Source organism: Maniola jurtina, chromosome 2 (assembly GCF_905333055.1).
Source record: "Maniola jurtina chromosome 2, ilManJurt1.1, whole genome shotgun sequence".
NCBI lineage: Eukaryota > Metazoa > Arthropoda > Insecta > Lepidoptera > Nymphalidae > Maniola > Maniola jurtina.
Genome location: NC_060030.1, coordinates 1,991,579 through 2,011,887, shown reverse-complemented (window position 1 = coordinate 2,011,887; position 20,309 = coordinate 1,991,579). Strand labels below are relative to the sequence as shown.

The window sequence follows — 20,309 nt, the reverse complement described above, 5'->3', positions numbered from 1 at the left end:
CGCAAGCATGTGGAGGTGCTATTAGAACTTGGGTCATTGTGTAAATGGTGTAAACCTTTATAATACGTCAATGGTGTATACTGCGGGGTCTATCATTTTGTGAACTGCAATGTCAAAATAACGGCCAACCAGCCGGGCGATTCAGAACACTCGATTCGGTAAGTTATCGAACGATAACGTACGTACGATAACTTACCGAATCGCCCGGCTGAGTTCATATCAAATTGCGCTGTCGAATGGTATCATGTACATTGCTCGTACGCAACCTACTACCCAAGGTATATTTTATTAAGGTACGTACTATGTACTGCCGAAAAATAAAACATTCAATAATTGTAAATAATTATTTATTTTAAATATATAATTTACACTGACTGCAATGTGTTTTATTTCATTTATTAAGTTGTAAAAAGATACCAATAAATACTTTAATTTCACAATTCATTCAGGCCTAAAGGCCCAAGATAATAAATGGACGGTTGGACGATCACAAACATTTACACATAACACATAATTTATCTTAAATAATAATTAACCTATATAAAATTAAGCTTAGGATAAGCGAAGACCAAACATCTGACAGCGAAAGCATTTGATCGGGCACTTTTCGGAAGGACAAATTAATATCGTCCTTATTCCATTCGCATAGATTTGTAAGAAGTTTTAACGGCCGAAATTAAACTAACCATTATGATACCACCATTAAATTAACCACTATAAATTGCTGTTTACTTTATTTTTAGGGTTCCGTACCACAACAGGAAAAAGGAATCCTCATAGGATCACTTTGTTGTCTGTCTTGTCTGTCTGTCTGTCATGTCTGTCAAGCAACAATATGATATTTTTAACTAGAGGATGCCCGCGGCTTCGCCCGCGTGGATTTCGGTTTTTAAAATCCCATAGGAACTCTTTGATTTTCCGGGATTAAAAATAGCCTATGTCCTTCCCCGGGATGTATCCCATGTCTGTACCCATTAAAATCGGTTCAGCGGTTGGGCCGTGAAAACGTAGCAGACAGACAGACACTTTCGCATTTATAATTAATATTAGTATGGATTGAATGAGGTTGATATTTAAATATCGGTAATAAATATGCTCGAACACTTCACTGGCCGGTCTGCGCTGATCCTACTGTGCTGGATACCAAGTCGCGGTGAATACAAATCACATTTTTCGTTATAAAAATCCTACAAAACATGTTAACCTACAAAATCCTTATAATATTATGACGTAATATACGCCGTTGTACGATATATTTATAAATACTTAAGCTTTTCTATAAGCGAAGCAAACGATTGCGAAATTAATTATTGCAACTCTTCCTAGCGTTCTTATTTGATGAAATAAGTCATCAGTATAGCTTGGCAATCCTACAGTTCAGAAACAAATGTACAGAGCGGCTTGCGGGGAATTGAGTGAAATGTCATACAATTGTCTCCAATTTATGTTGTTATTTGCACCAAGTTGGATTTACCGTAGCGTCAAAATTTATTCAACATCACCCTCGCCTCTTACCCCGATTGCCATCTTGACCTGCCGCGAACTATACAGTAGCCGACAAGGAATATTACACATCGACCTTTAGAAGGAAATTTCAGCTTTGTAGAGCGTTGTCTCTGTCACTCATACTTATGTGATGTTTTGTCGGCCTCAACGACAGAGTCAACGCTCTACGAAACCGTTATCTCTTTCTAAAGGATGTACAATATTTCCTGCCGGGTACTGTATAAAAGGCTGTTTGAGTTACTAGGAAACAAAAAAAGTTCAAACATAATATACAGGGCTTAAAACGTAGTTTTTCAGTAGTTAAATAAAAATCATCATAAACGCAATGTAGACCTGTTTGATGGATAAACTGTATTCCTACTTAATATTATTACTGTTAGAACAACCAAAATTCTTGGTAACTTAGCTAAGAACGCAATTATAGCAATATAGCTTCATGCTTCGAACAAATTGTCCTGTGCGTTGTTCGTTCCACTTAATACGTCAATCGCTTACTTGACTGTCGCGGTCAATGTAGCTATGATGCTGTGATGTGTCTACAGCTAACATATTTGCTGTATAAAAAACTACTCAGTTCAGTCTAAAGCCTATAATGGCAACATTGTCACAAAATTGGATATGAGGTAAAGCATTACACTATAGGTATAGCGCATAACTGAGTAGACTCCTGCGGTGGAGCGGTGCGGGAGGGAGACAGTTGCCACAAGTTGACCAATCACAGAGCTTGCGCGTCACGTCATCACACCCCTCCCGCTCCCCTCCACTACAGCAGGAACATACTCAGTTATACGTACCTGAAATTACATTATTTAAACATTACTTATGTACGCTAGCGGTGGTATTAATATAATATTTATACATGGAATGCTTTATAAAAACAATATATTCTAAATAGCTGCAAAAGATACGAAGTCATAAAACCTTATCAATACAATATGAACACAATAGTTACTGTTCTAATAATACGTCTATAAAAAGCTGCAACTTTCAGTAATCTCATATTTTTTATATCATAATGCCTCATCACGAGGTTTGTGAATTATTTTGAAATTAAAAATGCAATCGATGAAAGCGCCACATTTTCCGAAAAATCAAATTTATAGCTAATTTTGCGAAATAGGTGCTTTTCTCATTGATCATTCAACTTGAAAAAAATAAAACAAATCACTTGAAATGAATATTTTTGACCTCGAAGTTGAATGAGTATATCAGCGCAAATTCGATGAAATCAAATTCGGGTAAATACTAATTCACGCTGTAATGCATTAGTTAAGCGGAATTCACATTACGAAATTAGTGGCACGATCACGAACATCTAATTTCGTAATGCATGCATTAGGAAATCAGATGCATGTATTACGAAATTAGACGTTTACATGTGCAATTGATAGTGAAATTAATGTCGTGAAACTAATTTCGTGCCACTAATTTTGTAATGTAAATTCCACTTAACTAATGCATTACAGCGTGAACTAGTATTTACCCGAATTTGATTTCATCGAATTTGCGCTGATATACTCATTCAACTTCGTGGTCAAAAATATTCATTTCAAGTGGTTTGTTTTATTTTTTTCAAGTTGAATGATCAATGAGAAAAGCACCTATTTCGCAAAATTAGCTATAAAGTTGATTTTACGGAAAATGTGGCGCTTTCATCGATTACTTTTTTAATTTCAAAATAAGAACATTTTTAATTTTAAGATATACACTTAGAAAATGTAAGATAGGACCCTGTGTGTGGGGAGTTACACTACTCTGAGGAGGTCACTCATCACACAGTGGTCTGAGGCACCCCGTGTACTAGAGTGGTGCGGGACCTCGCGCGCGGCAGCGGCGCGGGGAGGCGGGGGTCGGGGGTCCTGGACACCACGCCCTCCTTCAGCGATATGGCCGACTCTGTGGACGCTTCTGACGGCGCTCGGGACGATTGGAGTGTTTGGGGTTGGCTTATCTGAAACAAGACAAAATTTAAAATTAAAGAACCCCTAGACAAGAACAACGTCCTCCCATTCCACGTGGTGTTTGTAATTGTGTAAACGTCATACAAGATACAAGATTTTTATTTGCAGAAACATTTTTTGTTTACAGTTAGGTGTTATTAAATGTTTAGTAGAAATGTTTCACCTTACATAATCAGGCATGCAAAATTTGTACAAGGTCATTCATATTTAAGTTACAGAGTCATTCATATTAAAGATTCATTTATTTAAACTACTATTCTTTGAATGTCAAAAATTCATCTACTGTGTAGAAGCACCTTTCTATTAGCCACCGTTTAAGCCTTAATTGAAATAAGTTTAATGGAAGTTCTCTAAACGTCTCATGTCCTGTCTATGGACCTAGTTGAATGTGATACTAGTTTTTACTAAGGCACAAGTACTTTCTGTAAAAGGTATGTTGTTTTAGGGTTCCGTACCTCAAAAGGGAAAACGGAACCTTTATAGGATCACTTTGTCTGTCTGTTCGTCTGTCGTGTCTGTCAAGAAAACCTATAGGGTACTTCCCGTTGACCTTGAATCATGAAATTTGGCAGGTAGGTAGGTCTTACAGCACAAGTACATGAAAAAATCCGAAAACCGCGAATTTGTGGTTCCATCACAGAAAAAAAATTAAAATGTGTTCAATTTTCAAAGTAAGATAACTATACCAAGCGGGATATCATATGAAAGGGCTTTACCTGTATATTCTAAAACAGATTTTTATTTATTTTTTGCATAATCGTTTTTGATTTATCGTGCAAAATGTTGAAAAAATACCCGCGTACGGAACCCTCAGTGCGCGAGTCTGACTCTCACTTGGCCGGTTTTTTTTTACTTTTTCCCCTCAAACCAAGTTACCGTTCTAAGCGTTTGCGGCGTAGGCGGCCTCTTGACGGGCACGTCCCTGTACTCGTAGATGTTGTCTCGGGAGCGCGTGGTGTTGTCAATGCCGCTGTCCTCGATCTCCGGCACCATGAATATGTCGCCGTTATAATAGCGGTCGTTTTCTCTGTAACGAATATATTTACAACTAGACGATGCCCGCGGCTTCGCCCGCGTGGATTTCAGATTTTTTTAAATTCCGTAGGAACTTTTTGATTTTCCGGAATAAAAAGTAGCCTATATCCTTCCCCGGGATGTATCCCAAGTCTGTACCAAATTTCATTAAAATCGGTTCAGCGGTTGGGCCGTGAAAACGTAGCAGACAGACAGACAGACAGACACACTTTCGCATGGATAAGGATTTTAATGAGTTATATTATTGGTTACGTATAGTGCAAGCAAAAAGTAGCTAGTCTAATTCAAACACGAGGCGTATGACTGCGCATTGCACAGTCAAATACCGTAAGTCGTTTAGCACCTTAATGATGAGTTTAAATCATGTATAATAGTTACACAGTTAAATTAACTTTAAGAATGGTGCTTGTATCACGTAAAAACTTGTAAAAACCAATGGGCCGATAGAGACAAAGATATTTAGTCAGACTAAAATAACCTCACTGCTGCAATTTTCATTAATGTTTGCTTTTTAGGACTCAATATAGAGCTTGGATCGCAAAAATGCAGATAAAAATTAAAACAAAAATATATTAAAGCACTAAAAACCCAAAGCCTTAATAAATTACAAGATTGCTGAAAAATTCTACTCCATTTTTATTAAGAAGCTAACTTTGTGTGTTTGCAAAATAATTAAAAAGTTAATAAAAGCATTGAATGTAAGCAAGTAACTAAATAGTGCAGTGAAATTGTCATGCATTTAAACCCATGTCATAAATAAGTTAGTATAAATTCACCTACGTGGTGGGTACCATTTTCCACTTTGGAGGTATCGCCCTGTTTCAGAACAATTTGTAGGTTAGTTTTTTTAGTTATTAATGCAAAGATCACTCTTAAACCAGCATTAGTAGTTTATTTACTATACTAAAGGTTAATATTAAAATACTATCTGTTAAGCCGTATTTATATTGGCTCAGTTACTGACTCGAAATGAGTTTTCCACCAACACTTTTATAAGTCACATCTGCAAAATAAGCTAAAACCAAATGTACGCCAATGAAATTCAGACCTTATTGCTTGAGGTTAAGATTTTAAACGCAACAACAGAGACCCGTGCTATCTCTCACAATTCTCGCGTACAAAACATGGCGCGTAGGCAACAACGAATAGCGTACGGACGCGCGCTATGATTGGCTGAAATATTTTCACGCCATTCAAAAATAGATTTCTGCGCAAGTACATCGACGTAACTTATAAAAGTGGTAGTGCTGTACAATACTGATCTGGTTAAATCTTCGGGTCAGTATCTGATGTAAAAACGTCATTAAAACAAATAATATTGCTGATATTGTTACAAAGATAAAATAAAAAAGCCTTATATTTATCCTTAATAAATTTCTAAACAAAGAATTGGTTGACAAAAAAAAATAATTTTCATTTTAATATTAAGGACCTCTCATTGAGTAAAGGCCTCCTCCAGATTTCTCCAGGTCTTCCTGTCTAGGGCCTTTTTTTCCAATTTATGCCTCCCGTTTCTTTGATTTCATTTTCCCAGCTTTCGACAGGTCTACCTAGGTCTCTTTCGTTTCCCAACTGGGCCACGCCATTCAGTCACAGTCTTTATTATTGTTACAAAGAATGTTAGGTATACAGTTAATTCTTTGGGAATAAAACTCAATGATGAGTGAAAATAAAAAGGTTACCTCTTGGCGTTCCTCCACAGCATACACAAGACGACGAGTAACACTATGAGCATGATGCAGACGCTGGAAACCGACCAGAACGCGATCTGTAGCGGCTGCTGAGGCTCCCACCAGAACTGGGTGCAAAAATTTGATGTATGAGACCAGGTGTTGGTGGCAATTTCATCGTGTTGTTTCTTCTTATTTCTTCTTCTGTAGTATGCAGGTCTTTGAATTCCCTGTATCACCTCAAGTGTGGTATCATATGAAAGGCCTTTTTTTGTGAATTCTAACAGATTTCTATTTATTTTTATGCATAATAATTTTTGATATATCATGCAAAATATCTAAAAAGTACTTGAGTACGGTCACCCTCGGTGCGCGAGTCTGACTCGCGCTTGGTTTTTTCTCAGGAGGCACGGAACCCCAAAAATCAAGGGTACGTTACCTCAGTGATAGGCCGGTATGTGGGCAGCATTCTACCGATGACAGTGGGTAGGTAGACCGTCCAGAAGGCCAATTCAGTCTGTCTATAGTTGAGTTGGATACTAGAGTTGAATGTTGTATTGAGGTTTAGATATCGGAGTTGTCCCGCTTGTGCCATTTCGAAGTGCAGGCCGAGGATGCGCGAACGGGTTGGATTTCTGAAAAAAAAAAAAAATGAAAATTTTTTTTTACACCCTCATGCCAGTGTGCGCTAAAGATAAAACAGTTTTATTTGCTCAAATCACTACACCAATCATAAATGCGAACATGTGTTTGTTTGTGGTTTGTCCTTCAATCACGCTGCAGAGGAGCAATTCATCGGCGTGATTTTTTGCATGGATGTACCTGACCTAAGCTTAGACCTGATTGAGTGACATGAAGATCTGAAAAGTGACTAAATTTTTAATTAGGTTATCCTTAGAATGTTTTCATCAAAGTCCAAACTAGATGTCGCTGTACGCAGATGAATCGCGATAGAGAAATTTCGAGTTTAAGAAAACTAGACTATTTTGGACACCTGTCTGGATAAATCTTCCTCATCCATTCCTGGCAATGAAAATGCCAAAAAATATAATGACAATTTACACTCACCCAAACCTCGCGAAGTCAGCATAAGCCTTCATGAAGAAGTGACTCATATTTCGATCATTAGGGGTCCAGGCTTGTCGGTCTATCCTTTGCCTCCTCGGAAAGAACTCCTGGTCCATAAAAGGCGCTCCGACGAGGAAGAAATGCTCAGTATCGTGGGCGTACTGTCGCCACTGAGGCCACTGGAAGGCTTCCACAGTCGTGTTGAGCACGTACATGTAGACTGGGACGTTTTGTTCGAGGAGAAGTTTCACCATTTTGTCTGTTGGCGCTCGGTAGAGGAAGTCTGATAGGAACTGTAACAATAAATTAAAATTATTAAAATAGTTAAAAGTTAGGAATGGTTTTTTTTTTTTAATAAAAAACCAACTAACTAAGCGTTAAGCTTGTGCTAGGAGTGGGTACAACAAGACTGCAACGGGTGGGGTTTGAACCGCCGACCTTTCAGATTTCACTCCACTTCTATAACCGTTGAGCTATTGAGGCTTAAATTTTATATGACAATTATAACAAGTTGTTTTCTACAGTTACTATTTACCATGAAGTAGGTAGACATTCTTAATTATGTGCACACAACTGTAGTTATCGTATGATTACTTTAATAGCAATGGTCTTAAATGCCACCCCTGTGCCACTCCACATTTCTCATAAGCTTTAGACACACCTTGCATAGTTTTCATACTCACATGTATGTACTGATCGCGTATAGCGCTGACGTTGTGCGGCTCGGGATGGTAGGTGTACATGTACCGTATTGCTTCGTACACTCCTCTAGGGTTGAGCGTGTAGTTGTATCGGAGCACGAACTCTTGCACTTTCTGGTCGAACCATCGCTCGTAGATCATGTAGTCTGGCGCTAGGGAGTCGTTTGTATCTGAAATAGAGTACAATATAAGAGCAAAATAGCAATTTTAAACTTTTAATACCATTTTGTCTGGAAAAAGATAAAGGCTACTTGCAAGGGACCATACACTAAAAACAAGCTAAAGCAAAAATTGTGAAAAATTGTTAATGTGTAAGAAAAATAAAGCTTTAATAATAATACTATTTTATTAAGTTTTATTGGTTGGCACATGTTCAAAACAACCAGTAAACGTGGCTGCAAATTTTCGTCTTGTGGTTAATCTATTTTGTATATGCTGCATGCTGCTTTTTCGCGCTGTGGTGTGGCACTGAAAGGCCCTCTTTTTGCTTTGAAATTGCAGTTATACAAAACAGGCGTATTTTCTCGCTTTAATTCATATTATATGCTATTGCAATCATTCGAATTCCATACAAAAAAAAACATGTCGTATTTTTTTAGGTTTTTGTGTAACTATATAATGACTTAATGTAAGTATCATACTTACATAATACATAAGCAGCTTCTTGAGTAGTGACGCCGGTCATATACCGCAGTGCAGGGTTGAATTGTCTCCGCGCCACCAACTCCTCAGGCATTGTAGAGAGGAAATGCCAGTCCCTCTCCCGCCAACCCTCGTACCATTCGTCCCCAGGGAAAGTGAAGTTGTTTTCCAGTACTGGACCCCATGGTATGAAACCTACATTTGGCTGAAATCGAAAAACTTTTGTTGGTCTCTTTGTTGGCAAAGGCGTTAGAATAAAAGACAGAAATCTGTAAATCTTTTTAGTTATTCAAGCGACATAGGTGGGCTTGCACTCAATTATCTTTACATAACTCTAGTACTACTCTAGTAGAACTTTGACGACCTCCCTGGTGGAATAGTAAGCGCTGTGGTCTTATAAGTGGGGAGGTCCCGGGTTCGATTCCCGGCGAGTTTTAGAATTTTGTAATTTCTAAATTCTGATCTGGTCTGGTGGGAAGCTCCGGCCGTGGCTAGTTAACACCCTACCGGCAAAGCCGTGCCGCCAAGCGATTAAGCTTTCCAGTATGATGCCGTGTAGAAACCAACCTTCCAGGTTGGCCCGCTTTTGCATCATCACATACCACCAGGTGAGATTGCAGTCAAGGGCTAACTTGTATCTGAATTTAAAAAAATCGTCTTCAATCAAAGAACAAAACTTCCTAAATGGTCCAATAATTATGTAATCAAAATGCTTACTTTCACAGATAAGTGAATGTTACCTGAAATTCAGCATTCCCCAATTCATAGAAACTCCTCCCTTGTCGCAAACAGTTGACCAGTTTCCACGAGGAATCTATTGGGCACCCCAGCAGCCTCCCAAACACTAGAGATGTGTTCTGTACTCTGTATTTATCCTCTATCATCGCCCAATCTGCTAACGCTGAGCCACTCTGAAAAGACATTATGGTATTAGTTGAGACTGCGGTTGAAATCTATAGATATAGCGCAATTCAACATTGCTTAGACTTAACCGCTAGGATATGGAACACCCTTCCGGCGTCAGTTTTCCCCTCCACCTATAATATGGGTACCTTCAAGTCAAGAGTGAATAGCAACTTCTAGGCAAGCGCACTCCATCTTAGGCTGCATCATCACTTGCTAGCAGGTCTGATTGCAGCCAAGCGCTAGTCTAAATAATTAAAACAAAAAAAAGTTTTAGTTAAAATGAGACAGATTTATGCCAGCGGTATAACGCTGTCTCGTTTTAGTGTCTTAAGTTTGAGTAAAGTCATGGTGCGCTGTATAGATTTCAGCCTGAAACAACGTACAACAATAAATATACCCCGAATAAGATATATCTCATGGAATAAGACTTTGTAAATAAGAAAGTAAATATAGTTGAAGGACAAGAACTTCTGCGAATGCGTCAATTAATTTATTTCATCAATTGAAACATTTTGAAACTTATCAAGCAACATAACAAGTAACTGTGCAAACAAGTTTAAGTATAAGAGCTACAACTAAAGATATTTTTCGGCCATCAAAAATGGAAGTCAAAAGTTTGGCGCGAACTAATGTCATGATAGCCTAGTGGTTAGAACGTCAGCCTCCTATTCGGGAGGTCGGGGCTTCGATTCAAGCACGCACCTAACTTTTCAGTTATGTGCGTTTAAAAAAATTTAAATATCACTTGCTTGAACTATGAAGGTCCACATGGTGAGGAAACCTATGCCTGAGAGTTCTCCATAATGTTCTCAAAGGTGTGTGAAGTCTGCCAATCAATACTTGGCCAGGGTGATGGCCAAATCCTTCTCATAGTGAGAGGAGACCCGTGCTCAGTAGTGAGCCGGTGATGATGATGCAATTCACCTGTGCTATAACCCTGGCAACGATATCCCGGGTCTGTGGCGCAACAGCAAGTAGCCCGGCCGATGCGGCGCCTGCCCCGGGACCGAACAGGGTGATTGATCCCGGGTCACCGTTGAACCGCGCGATGTTATCCCGGATCCAGCGGAGAGCCATCGCCTGGTCCAGGATTCCATAGTTTCCTGGGGAGTTCTCATCGCCCGTGGAAAGGAAACCTGGTATAATAAAAATTGGTCAATTGGTTTCATTAGAAAGGCAATACTGTGAAGATGGTAATAGACTAAAGCTAGGCACATTCTTTTTTAAGCATAGTAGCCACGCCAGTTATCCGCTAGTATATTATATTTTTATACTGCACATTTATATTATTATATTATTTATACACACTACTAGGGTCTTACCCAAAGCACCAAGTCTGTAATTGTACGAGACAACCACAACATCGTAGAAGGCGGCCAGTACATGAGCAGGAAAGAGATTGGAAGCACCCGAAGCGAATTGTCCACCGTGTATGTACACCATTACGGGGTATTTTTGCGCTGTGGATCCTGCTTCGGTCTGAAAAAAAAAAAGATAAACTGACTGACTGATCTATAAACATACAGCTCAAACGAAGTACGATGTACGATGGGTTTAATGAAAAACCGCCATACCCCTTCCAGGTTAGCCCGCTTTCATTTTAGACTGGATCATCACTTACCACCAGGTGAGATTGCAGTCAAGGGCTAACTTGTATCTGAGTAATAAAAAAACTACAGAAGGATCGGGCTGAAATTTGGCATGCAGATATAGCTTTAATGACGTAGATATCCGCTAAGAACGGATCTTTAAAAATTCAGCCCTTAAGAGGGCAAAGTAGTAGTTTGAAATTTGTGGAGTCCATGCGAAGTCGCGGGCATAAACTAGTTAATTTATGTTAAGATTTAAGAATTCTTGAAAAAAAAATACATTTATAAACAGCATTGAGTTATGAATTCATAAAGTTAGTTTATGAATCTCGTTCTGCCTTTAAAACCTTGCGTTCTGAGTCTTTGGAACATGATTTAAGGTTAATCATTGGACAATTAAACTAGTTCATCTGATAATATTTACAGTAGGTAGTAGGCGCATGATTCATTTGCAGCACAATGTATGATCTAGATACTAGACTAACATGAATACAATAAATTGCCAAGGGAGTGTATAATACTCATAGGTATACAGGAGGTAGGTAAGTATATAGTAGGTATGGTAAAGCAAGGACAAGTAATTCAAGGTACCCAGCTCTTTTAAAAACGATGACTCTTTTTGCGATAGAAATATTTATACACCCTTAAAAAAATGTACCTATACTTTAAACTTAAATAAAAAAATATGCCAAATACAAACCTTTGATTTAGCTATCTTAGATTTACCTTTGGACCTCAATATAAGACTAATTTAATTATTATCTTCATTTTTATGCACTTTACTATCTATTTAACCAACTTCCAAAAAGGAGTTTCTCAATTCAGCGCGCTTTTTTTGGGCATCATAAACTAACTTCCCATGGAAACAGGTGCTTAAATATGTACCAATTCATACACACATAGTAAAATATGATTCACGTCATTAATAAGGCACGCCGAGAGTTAATTGGTCCAATTTGAGTAGTTCGCCGCTCCAGACCGCATCGGCGACATCAATGGTCCAATCACGCGTGACGAACAGCGTGCGGCCACTCTAATTGCAGGACATTTATGCCTTAATTAATTACTGCAATACTGACGAGTGAAATTGAAATTTTGTAATTATAGCAATACGATTTCACTGACACGGCTCGAGATTTTCAGGAGAGTGTCAGTGACAAACAAGGTGCGGCCACTCTAATTGCAGGACATTTATGCCTCAATTAATTATTGCAATACTGACGAGAGAAATTCAAATATACCACAATAAATAATTGGCTTCTTCCAACGCTGCGCTTTCCGGTACAAGGTTGCCATCCTAGCATCTTGGGACCTCACCATTGGAAAACCGCTCCATCAGATGAACAGACGACATCAAACGAGTCTCAGGGATGAATTCAGGCGGCAAAAGACCATGGCGTATGAAAAGATCTTTAGGATATTATATTATTTCTGTACTCAGATACTAAAGTATGAATCGCGTCATTAATGAGGCAAGCGAGAGTTAATTGGTCCAATAAGAGCAGTCCGCCTCTCCCGACTGCATCGGCGACATCAATGGCCCAATCACGCGTGACGAACAGCGTGTGGCCACTCTAAATGCAGGACATTTATGCCTCAATTAATTACTGCAATACTAACGAGAGAAATTGAAATTTTGTAACTATAGGAGTACGATTTAACTGACATGGTTCGAGATTTTCAGGAGGGTGTCAGTGATTATAAGAGCCTTGATTTTTACGTTAACAGGACAGTTAACGTAAAAATCAAGGCTCTTATCTCTCAACCAAGCAGCCTAACTCACGAGTCATCTCCGTTGAAGAGATAGAGACAGAGAGTTACAGAGAGAGAAAGAGAAATGGAGGGGAAAGGGAGAGAGTGGAAAGAAAGCGAGAGAAAGAGAGAGAGAGACAATGATATACAAAGAGAGAGAGCCTTTAAATTGTAGGACACAGTGAAGCAAATGACTGAAAGGTGCAAGGTTTCATTTTATTGGGAACTAAAGATAAAGATTGGATAAAGATGCATTTATTTTTTGGCTCAACAACAAACATAAACTGCAGGCAAGCTGGGCCCCAATGCATTGCCTGCATTAATTGCCAGCCAGGGTACTGTTACCTATACAGGGGACTGTAATACTCACATTAGGGGAGAAAATGTTCAAGTAGAGGCAGTCCTCGTCCATATCGCGGATGGCCTTGGTGGCGCCCGTGAAACGCACGGGCTGCGGACAGGCCGGGCCCTAGTCCATCGCCAGCATTAATTGCCAGCCAGGGTACTGTTACCTATACAGGGGACTGTAATACTCACATTGGGGGAGAAAATGTTCAAGTAGAGGCAGTCCTCGTCCATATCGCGGATGGCCTTGGTGGCGCCCGTGAAATGCACGGGCTGCGGGCAGGCGGGGCCTAATCTACCACCTGCATTAGTTGCCAGCCAGGGTACTGTTACCTATAAAGGGGACTGTAATACTCACATTGGGGGAGAAAATGTTCAAGTAGAGGCAGTCCTCGTCCATATCGCGGATGGCCTTAGTGGCGCCCGTGAAACGCACAGGCTGCGGGCAGGCCGGGCCCCAGTCCACCGCCTGCATTAATTGCCAGCCAGGGTGCTGACGCGGGGGCTGCAACAATTCATATGTCAGTGTCAGCCAGTGAGTTTGTAATATCAATGACATAAATTAAAAAAATTACATTGGTGGAATTATTGCGTACCACAAAACCGCAGTACAAAGAGCCATAGAGAAGAAAAGAAGAAAACTGGCAGCAACACTTTTTTGGAAAATGCAAATGGGTGTCATGTTTGCTTTTTTGGGAAGCTGATTACAAAAATGTTATACATATTTCAATGTCCTCGTATCCAAGAATGCCTATGAGGGTAATTCCAGAGTTTTTCAAGGTGCTGATTATGAAAGAGGTTTCATTTTTCAATTTAAGGACTTTTAACTTTAAGGATTTAAAGACTCTTTTTTTTGGAAATAGGATTTTCTAGATGCTGATTACAATAATTACTTCCATTTTTAATTTGAGGGTGGCAGCGAAAATGGCAGAAATATGCATATTAGTGTTAACATGTGCATAATAGTGGTTTTTGGGAGACATGACTAGGAATAATGTTCATTTTCAAATCTAAGATAGCAGATTTGTATTTTTTGTTGATCGAGTTATATTTAGTATTTACCTTAAATCTCCCTTCAAGAACAGGTGGTCGCGCATACGGTATACCCAGAAATACTGAAACTTCTCCCTGTATTCTTTCAACTGGTGTTAGCCAGGGTCTATACCCAGATAAGGGGTCTGGATTGTCATATAAATATACCTGAAAAGTATCATTAGATAGTATTTTATTTAGTAGTTATTAAGCTAACAGAGTACACTGCAAGTAATGGTGCTATGACTTATATCCACTATATTATATTATACAGACAGGGTCAGCACAACATCTTGTTTCCTTTATCTCTCCTTTCAAACAAATACATACCCTCCTTCACACCAGTTTTTCTTTGGTCATCCTCTCCTCTTTTTTCCTTCCACATGCATATTTAAAATTCTTCCAGTGATATGACTTTCTTCCCTCCGCATTACATGTCCATACCATGCCAGTCTATTACCCCTCATCGTTTCTACCACTGATGCTACTTTCAAACTTCCCCATATTCATTCTTTATCTTATCCATTCTTGTCACACCACACACTCAACATTCGCATTTCGGTCACAGTATACATAATAATTAATCTATTGTCCTTTTTGTTTGTTAAGTATGTGTTTTGAATGTGAAATTAATCATCATCTCAACAACTAATTCTGACACATTAGTCGATACTAGAATTAATTTCTTAAACTGGACTCTTTCAAGTAAAGATTTTTATATAAACCTGTGAGGATGATACTGCCATTGTCGCAATTGAAAATGCCATAAGCCTACGTTGTCGTATTAGTTTAAAAATGCGAAAAACCAAATTAAATTTGAATTTCGCGGGCAGGCCCGTCGCTTTCACCTTAACACTAAGTTCTAATAATGCAGGTGACAAATCAATCACCAGCTTAAAACTATTACCTTGAACCCCTGAACCTGTCCAAAGTTAGTGTTAACAAATATGTCCCTCTTTAGCTGTCGAGAGTCCCTCCTCTCTCGCCCTTGCAGGTCCTCCCTCCAGCCTCCCAACACTCCGGGAAATAAGGCATCAGGATTATTTGGGTCTCTGTTCTGTTGAAGAAAAGGAAATAAGTCCAAAAGAAGAAGAAGAAGAAATATTAACCTCTGCATCACTCATTAATTTAATTAATAAAATAATAATGGTGACATAATATTAATAGTTTCTCATTTCTAATTTGAACTGCTTGGATATGGAATACTTTTCCTGTACCAGTTTTCCTCTTCACTTTAAATATGGGTACATTTAAGTCTAGAGTGAATAGGCATCTTCTAGTGAAGTGCACTTCATCTTAGGCTGCATTATCACTAGCCAGCAGGTCTGATTGCAGCCAAGCGCTAATCTATTTTTAAATTTAAAGAAAATCTTTCTGGATCCAGCTTGACTAAGAGGATGACACAGTTTAACACTCTCTGGTTTAACAATTGTTATTAGAAAATTATGTTAATGGTAATAATGGGGACATATGATTTAACTTGCTCTGTAAGATACGGATAGCCTAATGAGGTATTAAGTAGTAAAATGTAAAATTTGTCATACTCACAGTATTGTATTTAAACTGATCATCAAGTGGATTTGTAATAATCGGATTATATGGAAATCCACCAGGTTGGTTTATGTTAGGATTATATGGGTTGTATCTCGACGGGTCTGTTCCGTACCTCCTGTTATTATACACATAAGTTCTGTAGTCACTATCCCCTGGCTTAGGGAGCCTAGTATCGCGAGGCTTGTCTTGCGGTTGGGTATTATAGTAATCATTGTTAAACTGTCCATTGTAAAGATCTTTATTTGACTGAGATTTCACATTTGTACATAATATAAATAACGTTAATAACACTTTTGTAAACATTTTCACAGGATCAGTTACGGTCTAATAAGAATTTTTAATGATTCATTCACATATTTGATATTACTTGTGTATATTTTGGTTTCGCTTCTGTTGAATCACTGGTGACTTAAACTACAAGTTAAAACACTAACCACATAAATTAAACTCATCTAAATACATATGTATTGAAACTTTTAAACGAAAATCTTAAAATTGAAAAAACACTTTAAAAAGTTTGTGACAATAACTTTTACCGAAATGAAGTGTGACACATTTACCTCTTATCTATTAAATACTTGCTATCTAGCACACTGCTAAAGGATGCGAAAGCCTTAGCGAGTTATCTTTGTAAAATTCATTGAATTATTATTATCAGAAACAATGTGGCAACGCCCACAGTAATCACTAATCACAGATTTGTTTTATAATTTTCGTATTCGTTGTTTCGGTTTCGAAATCGCCATGAAGTTAGTCACAAATGACAAGTTTGCTGTTTGACACTTTGTTGTATAGGGACGTTCTGAAATAAAGTGTGCGCTTTATGTCATATTCAGATTTCAGATATCGTAATTGTGCTATGACCATGATTACTGATCATAATAATTTATTCAGAATATTACTTTATCTATTTTACGTTAATTTGATCACAAATTAGCGATTTATAAAATCCGATTGATAAAAATATTTTCCTTTAGTTGCTTTAACTTTCCGAACGGTTCAACTGGTCATTGACCTGCAAAATTGTAAATCGATTGCGAAAGCTGTGATGATAACATTGCGACAATCTCAATTGCTGTGATTAGCTGAATACTGTGGCTGAATATTTTGTTTTAGTCTTGTTGCATAAGTGTATTTTAGCCAATAAGGAGAGAGTACCTAACAGTCAAGCCCTATCTCTATGGTCAAGCCGAATATCACAGAGCAATATGTTATAGGTACGGTCTATGTAAATAACTTTGTTAAATTCTAAAACAGAGATTTTGTAAGCGCTTGAGTCTTGACTTTCCAGTCAGTTCTCGGTACAATGCGATCCAAAATTCAAACGAGATTTGTGTTAAACTCTGGATACACACAGACGTCCAATCACTACAGCATTCCGAAAGCAAACATTTCAATCTCGCTGCCGGCCTGCATTGCCAAAATTCCTGAATCCTGATGTTATGCCATCCGCAAATATAGCCACAAATTCAGATCAAAATCAAAGTCGCCTGCTCCTAGGCTATATGCACTACTGTACATTTTCTACGATGATTTTCTACTTCAATGAAGTACCTACTAAGGACTAGCAGTAATAAATTCTGTAAATAGGTAATTCTCCTTGTTATGTTTAATATATTAGGTATTTTAAATACGTAGGTAACTAGCTACCTCGTAGGCCGTGTCGAGTTCTTTTATAGTTTCAAAGTCAGTCATTATCGTCATCATCACTAACCGATAGACATCCGATAGGTCTCTCGTAGCCCGGAGTTCTATACACCACAGTATTGCGCCTCCCTGTGCTGTGCCTCAAAGCTAGTGCAATTTTAAAAATATCTTCTCAAAAAAAAATACGGACCGAATTGAAAACCACCTCCTTCTTGGAAGTCGGCTGAAATATCGTTTATCCCGAGCTAACGAAATACAATTTTACATAACAAAAATGTTGCTATTTGAATTCGGTAGGCATTACAATACATTATGCAATATACATTATAAATTTTATTATATAGGTATACTATTATATATTATTATATATACATTATACAATATACACTCGTCATTCATGATTCCATTCTGCTTATTTGTATATCACCTGTATGTTACCTTTTAACCCTTGCATCGGTCTTGACCTTTGGTACAGGAGTTTAAAGTAGGTGAACCAGAGCATATTATAAAGATACTAAACAGATTTTTGAGTTTTCTCCAACAGTCAGTGTTTTTTAGAAAAGCTTCCTACGACCACCCGTGCGAAACCGGAGCGCGACAGTTAGTCACCTAATTAGACATCACTAATAGATTTATCTGCCAATCTGCATTGGGCCAGCGTGGCAGACTATGGCCTAAACCCTTTTCATTCGGAGACCCGTACTCAGTAGTGGGGCGGAAATGGGTTGATCATGATGATGATGATGAATAGATATATCAACACACATCTCAAATTACTGGACGGGTCGGGCTGATATCTGCTATTATGACGTAGACATCCGCTAAGTAAGGATTCGCTAAGGATTTTTGAAAAGTCAACCCCTAAGGAGGTAAATAGGGGTTTGAAACTTGTTTAGTCCACGTGGACGAAGGCTAAGCTAGCAAAATTATATAACACACGTTCTAGAAAGTTCTATAAAAAGTATTCCCCACATTCCAGTCAGGTTTCGGCGCAATGTTTCTAAATCTCATTCAATCCGACCTGCATTCCGAGGGAAAGTATTCGGGCACGTCGGCCGTCGGTTCACCAACCCGACATTCCCTAACCTCGTAATCTCGTACTCTATCACATTGTTTGCCTAAAAGTATGAGTTTATTGGACTGTGTGGACTGTATGTAGAATACATTATATTGCATTATATTATTGTTTATATGCCGCAACCGAAACGCCATTTCAAAGTTAAATCAAATCAAATTTCTTTATTGCGAAAATAAGTAAACAGTGGAGATGTTACAAAAACAAGTGAAAACTTAGACTTTTCACTTGTAGTTCTACCAATCGTTATGGTTCCCTACCAAAATGGTAATAAATGGACCCCTTACGGTGCGACTTTCTCCGTCCGTCCGTCTGTTTGTCACAGTTGATTATTTCATTAACTTTTAAAGCCATCGACATGATCATGGGAATCAAAAAAAATTCAAATTATTTTTAGTTTTGTAAAGGGGGGGGGGGGGGGGGGGGATAGATATCATAATGTGAAAGGGCTTTGCTTATCTGTACATTCTAAAATAGAAAACTACCCCGTCGCGATGTTTTTGAAGAACAACAAACCAATAAGCCAACAAAGAAACATACTTACCTACTCTCGCATTTATAATCTTATGTTATGGATAGGGAAATGTGTCTTGAACATTTTTTCACTCTAGAAAGCGCAACACTGCACTTAAAGTCTTTACACCCTTTTTATTTTTAACGGTCCTCTTTTCATTCGCGTCAGTAAAAACGTTTAGCATACGAGAATATCCTGTGTTCTAGGAAACTTTTAAAATCTGAATTCTTGGTACGGGTAAAATGCATAGACTAAAGAAAAAGGAAACCCTTTTCCCTTGTTATGTTATTGAATGTAACAACCATGATTTATGTGTGAAGATTTTAATAAATAAATAACGTTCAAGATTCATAAAATATTACGCGATCGAGTTATCGAAATCTTTTACTTTTTGGGGTCCGTCTATCTTTTCGTTTAGTGAATGCAGTGCAAGAAAATGTACAGAAATCTCAAATATCGGCTCCCGTTGTTGAAGTCTCTTGATTTTCTGAATCCGTCTATCTTTTTCCTTTACTCTGTGAAGTACAGGTAAAATGTAGAGAAATCTGGAACATTACTTTAGATACAGCCACGCTTAAGGTATTAACGTGTTCCGACGGAGAATTGGATCTTTTCTTTATACTTAATAGGATTTGAGACTGAACGTTTCAACGCTGAAAATATTATCGTGCTCTGAAAACGTTTTTTTCGTGAAAAATACGGAGATTTTAAGAAAAATCAGTGAATAAAATATGCCAGAAACGCTGTTTTTTTAATGATTTGAGATATTAGCCCCGTTCACACGGCGTCAAGTTTTGTCGGATCTACTTTTTATCGGATCTTGTAAAACCGGATAGTGTGTTTACACGGCCCGTCCGGCGTAAACGGCGCCGGTGATCAATTGACTTTTTGAAGTTCGTGCAATAATTATCATCACGAAAACTTATTGCCAACTTGCGTTTAACAACAACTTTAATTTTTAAAGCCAATCAACTGAGTGAATTGATACCGCGTTCGATTCACCTTGTCTGGTTTTTTTGCCGGATTCTTGATCCCAGCATGTTTGAAAATAATGTTACTACTAAATCGGATCCGGCATTTATACTATGACCGTCCGGTCGGATTTGTAGTCGGAAAATCGGAATTCAAATTTAGCAGGATCCGTTTTTTTGCCGGATCCTGCAATCGTATGCTTATGTGAACGCGTGGATTGGAATAACATTGCCACTAAATTTGATCCTGCAAAAAAACAGTTCCCGCAAAGAATCGAACGTGTCTGTGTATCGAAGTAAAAGACAGTAGGTAAGTAATAGAGAAAAAATTAACGCACACA

At 38.3% G+C, this 20,309-nt stretch overlaps 1 protein-coding gene across 2 annotated transcripts; it reads right to left on the bottom strand.

Moving 5' to 3' along the window:
- Positions 1-939: 939 nt before the first annotated feature.
- Positions 940-16,500, bottom strand: LOC123877293 (liver carboxylesterase 1F). 2 transcript variants are annotated; one of them, XM_045923919.1, is made up of 15 exons: positions 15,756-16,500; positions 15,115-15,264; positions 14,238-14,375; positions 13,534-13,680; positions 10,812-10,968; positions 10,414-10,625; positions 9,324-9,494; positions 8,587-8,788; positions 7,924-8,111; positions 7,241-7,533; positions 6,612-6,807; positions 6,185-6,300; positions 5,283-5,318; positions 4,344-4,494; positions 940-3,457 (listed from the first exon to the last, which is right to left on the bottom strand). In XM_045923919.1, the coding sequence occupies exons 1-15, from the start codon at positions 16,062-16,064 to the stop codon at positions 3,278-3,280; spliced, it is 2,646 nt and encodes an 881-aa protein (XP_045779875.1). In that variant the 5' UTR covers positions 16,065-16,500; the 3' UTR covers positions 940-3,277. The 2 variants fall into 2 exon arrangements, with proteins under 2 accessions (XP_045779875.1, XP_045779878.1); XM_045923922.1 differs by lacking the exon at positions 5,283-5,318.
- Positions 16,501-20,309: the final 3,809 nt, after the last annotated feature.

Excerpts from the sequence above, each read along its gene's own strand:
- LOC123877293 (XM_045923919.1), bottom strand. The coding sequence starts at position 16,064 with ATGTTTACAAAAGTGTTATTAACGTTATTTATATTATGTACAAATGTG. Across the intron at positions 14,376-15,114 it reads GACAGGTTCAGGGGTTCAAG|GTATATTTATATGACAATCC; the intron begins GTAATAGTTTTA and ends GATACTTTTCAG. Across the intron at positions 6,301-6,611 it reads CATACCGGCCTATCACTGAG|TTCTGGTGGGAGCCTCAGCA; the intron begins GTAACGTACCCT and ends TTTTGCACCCAG.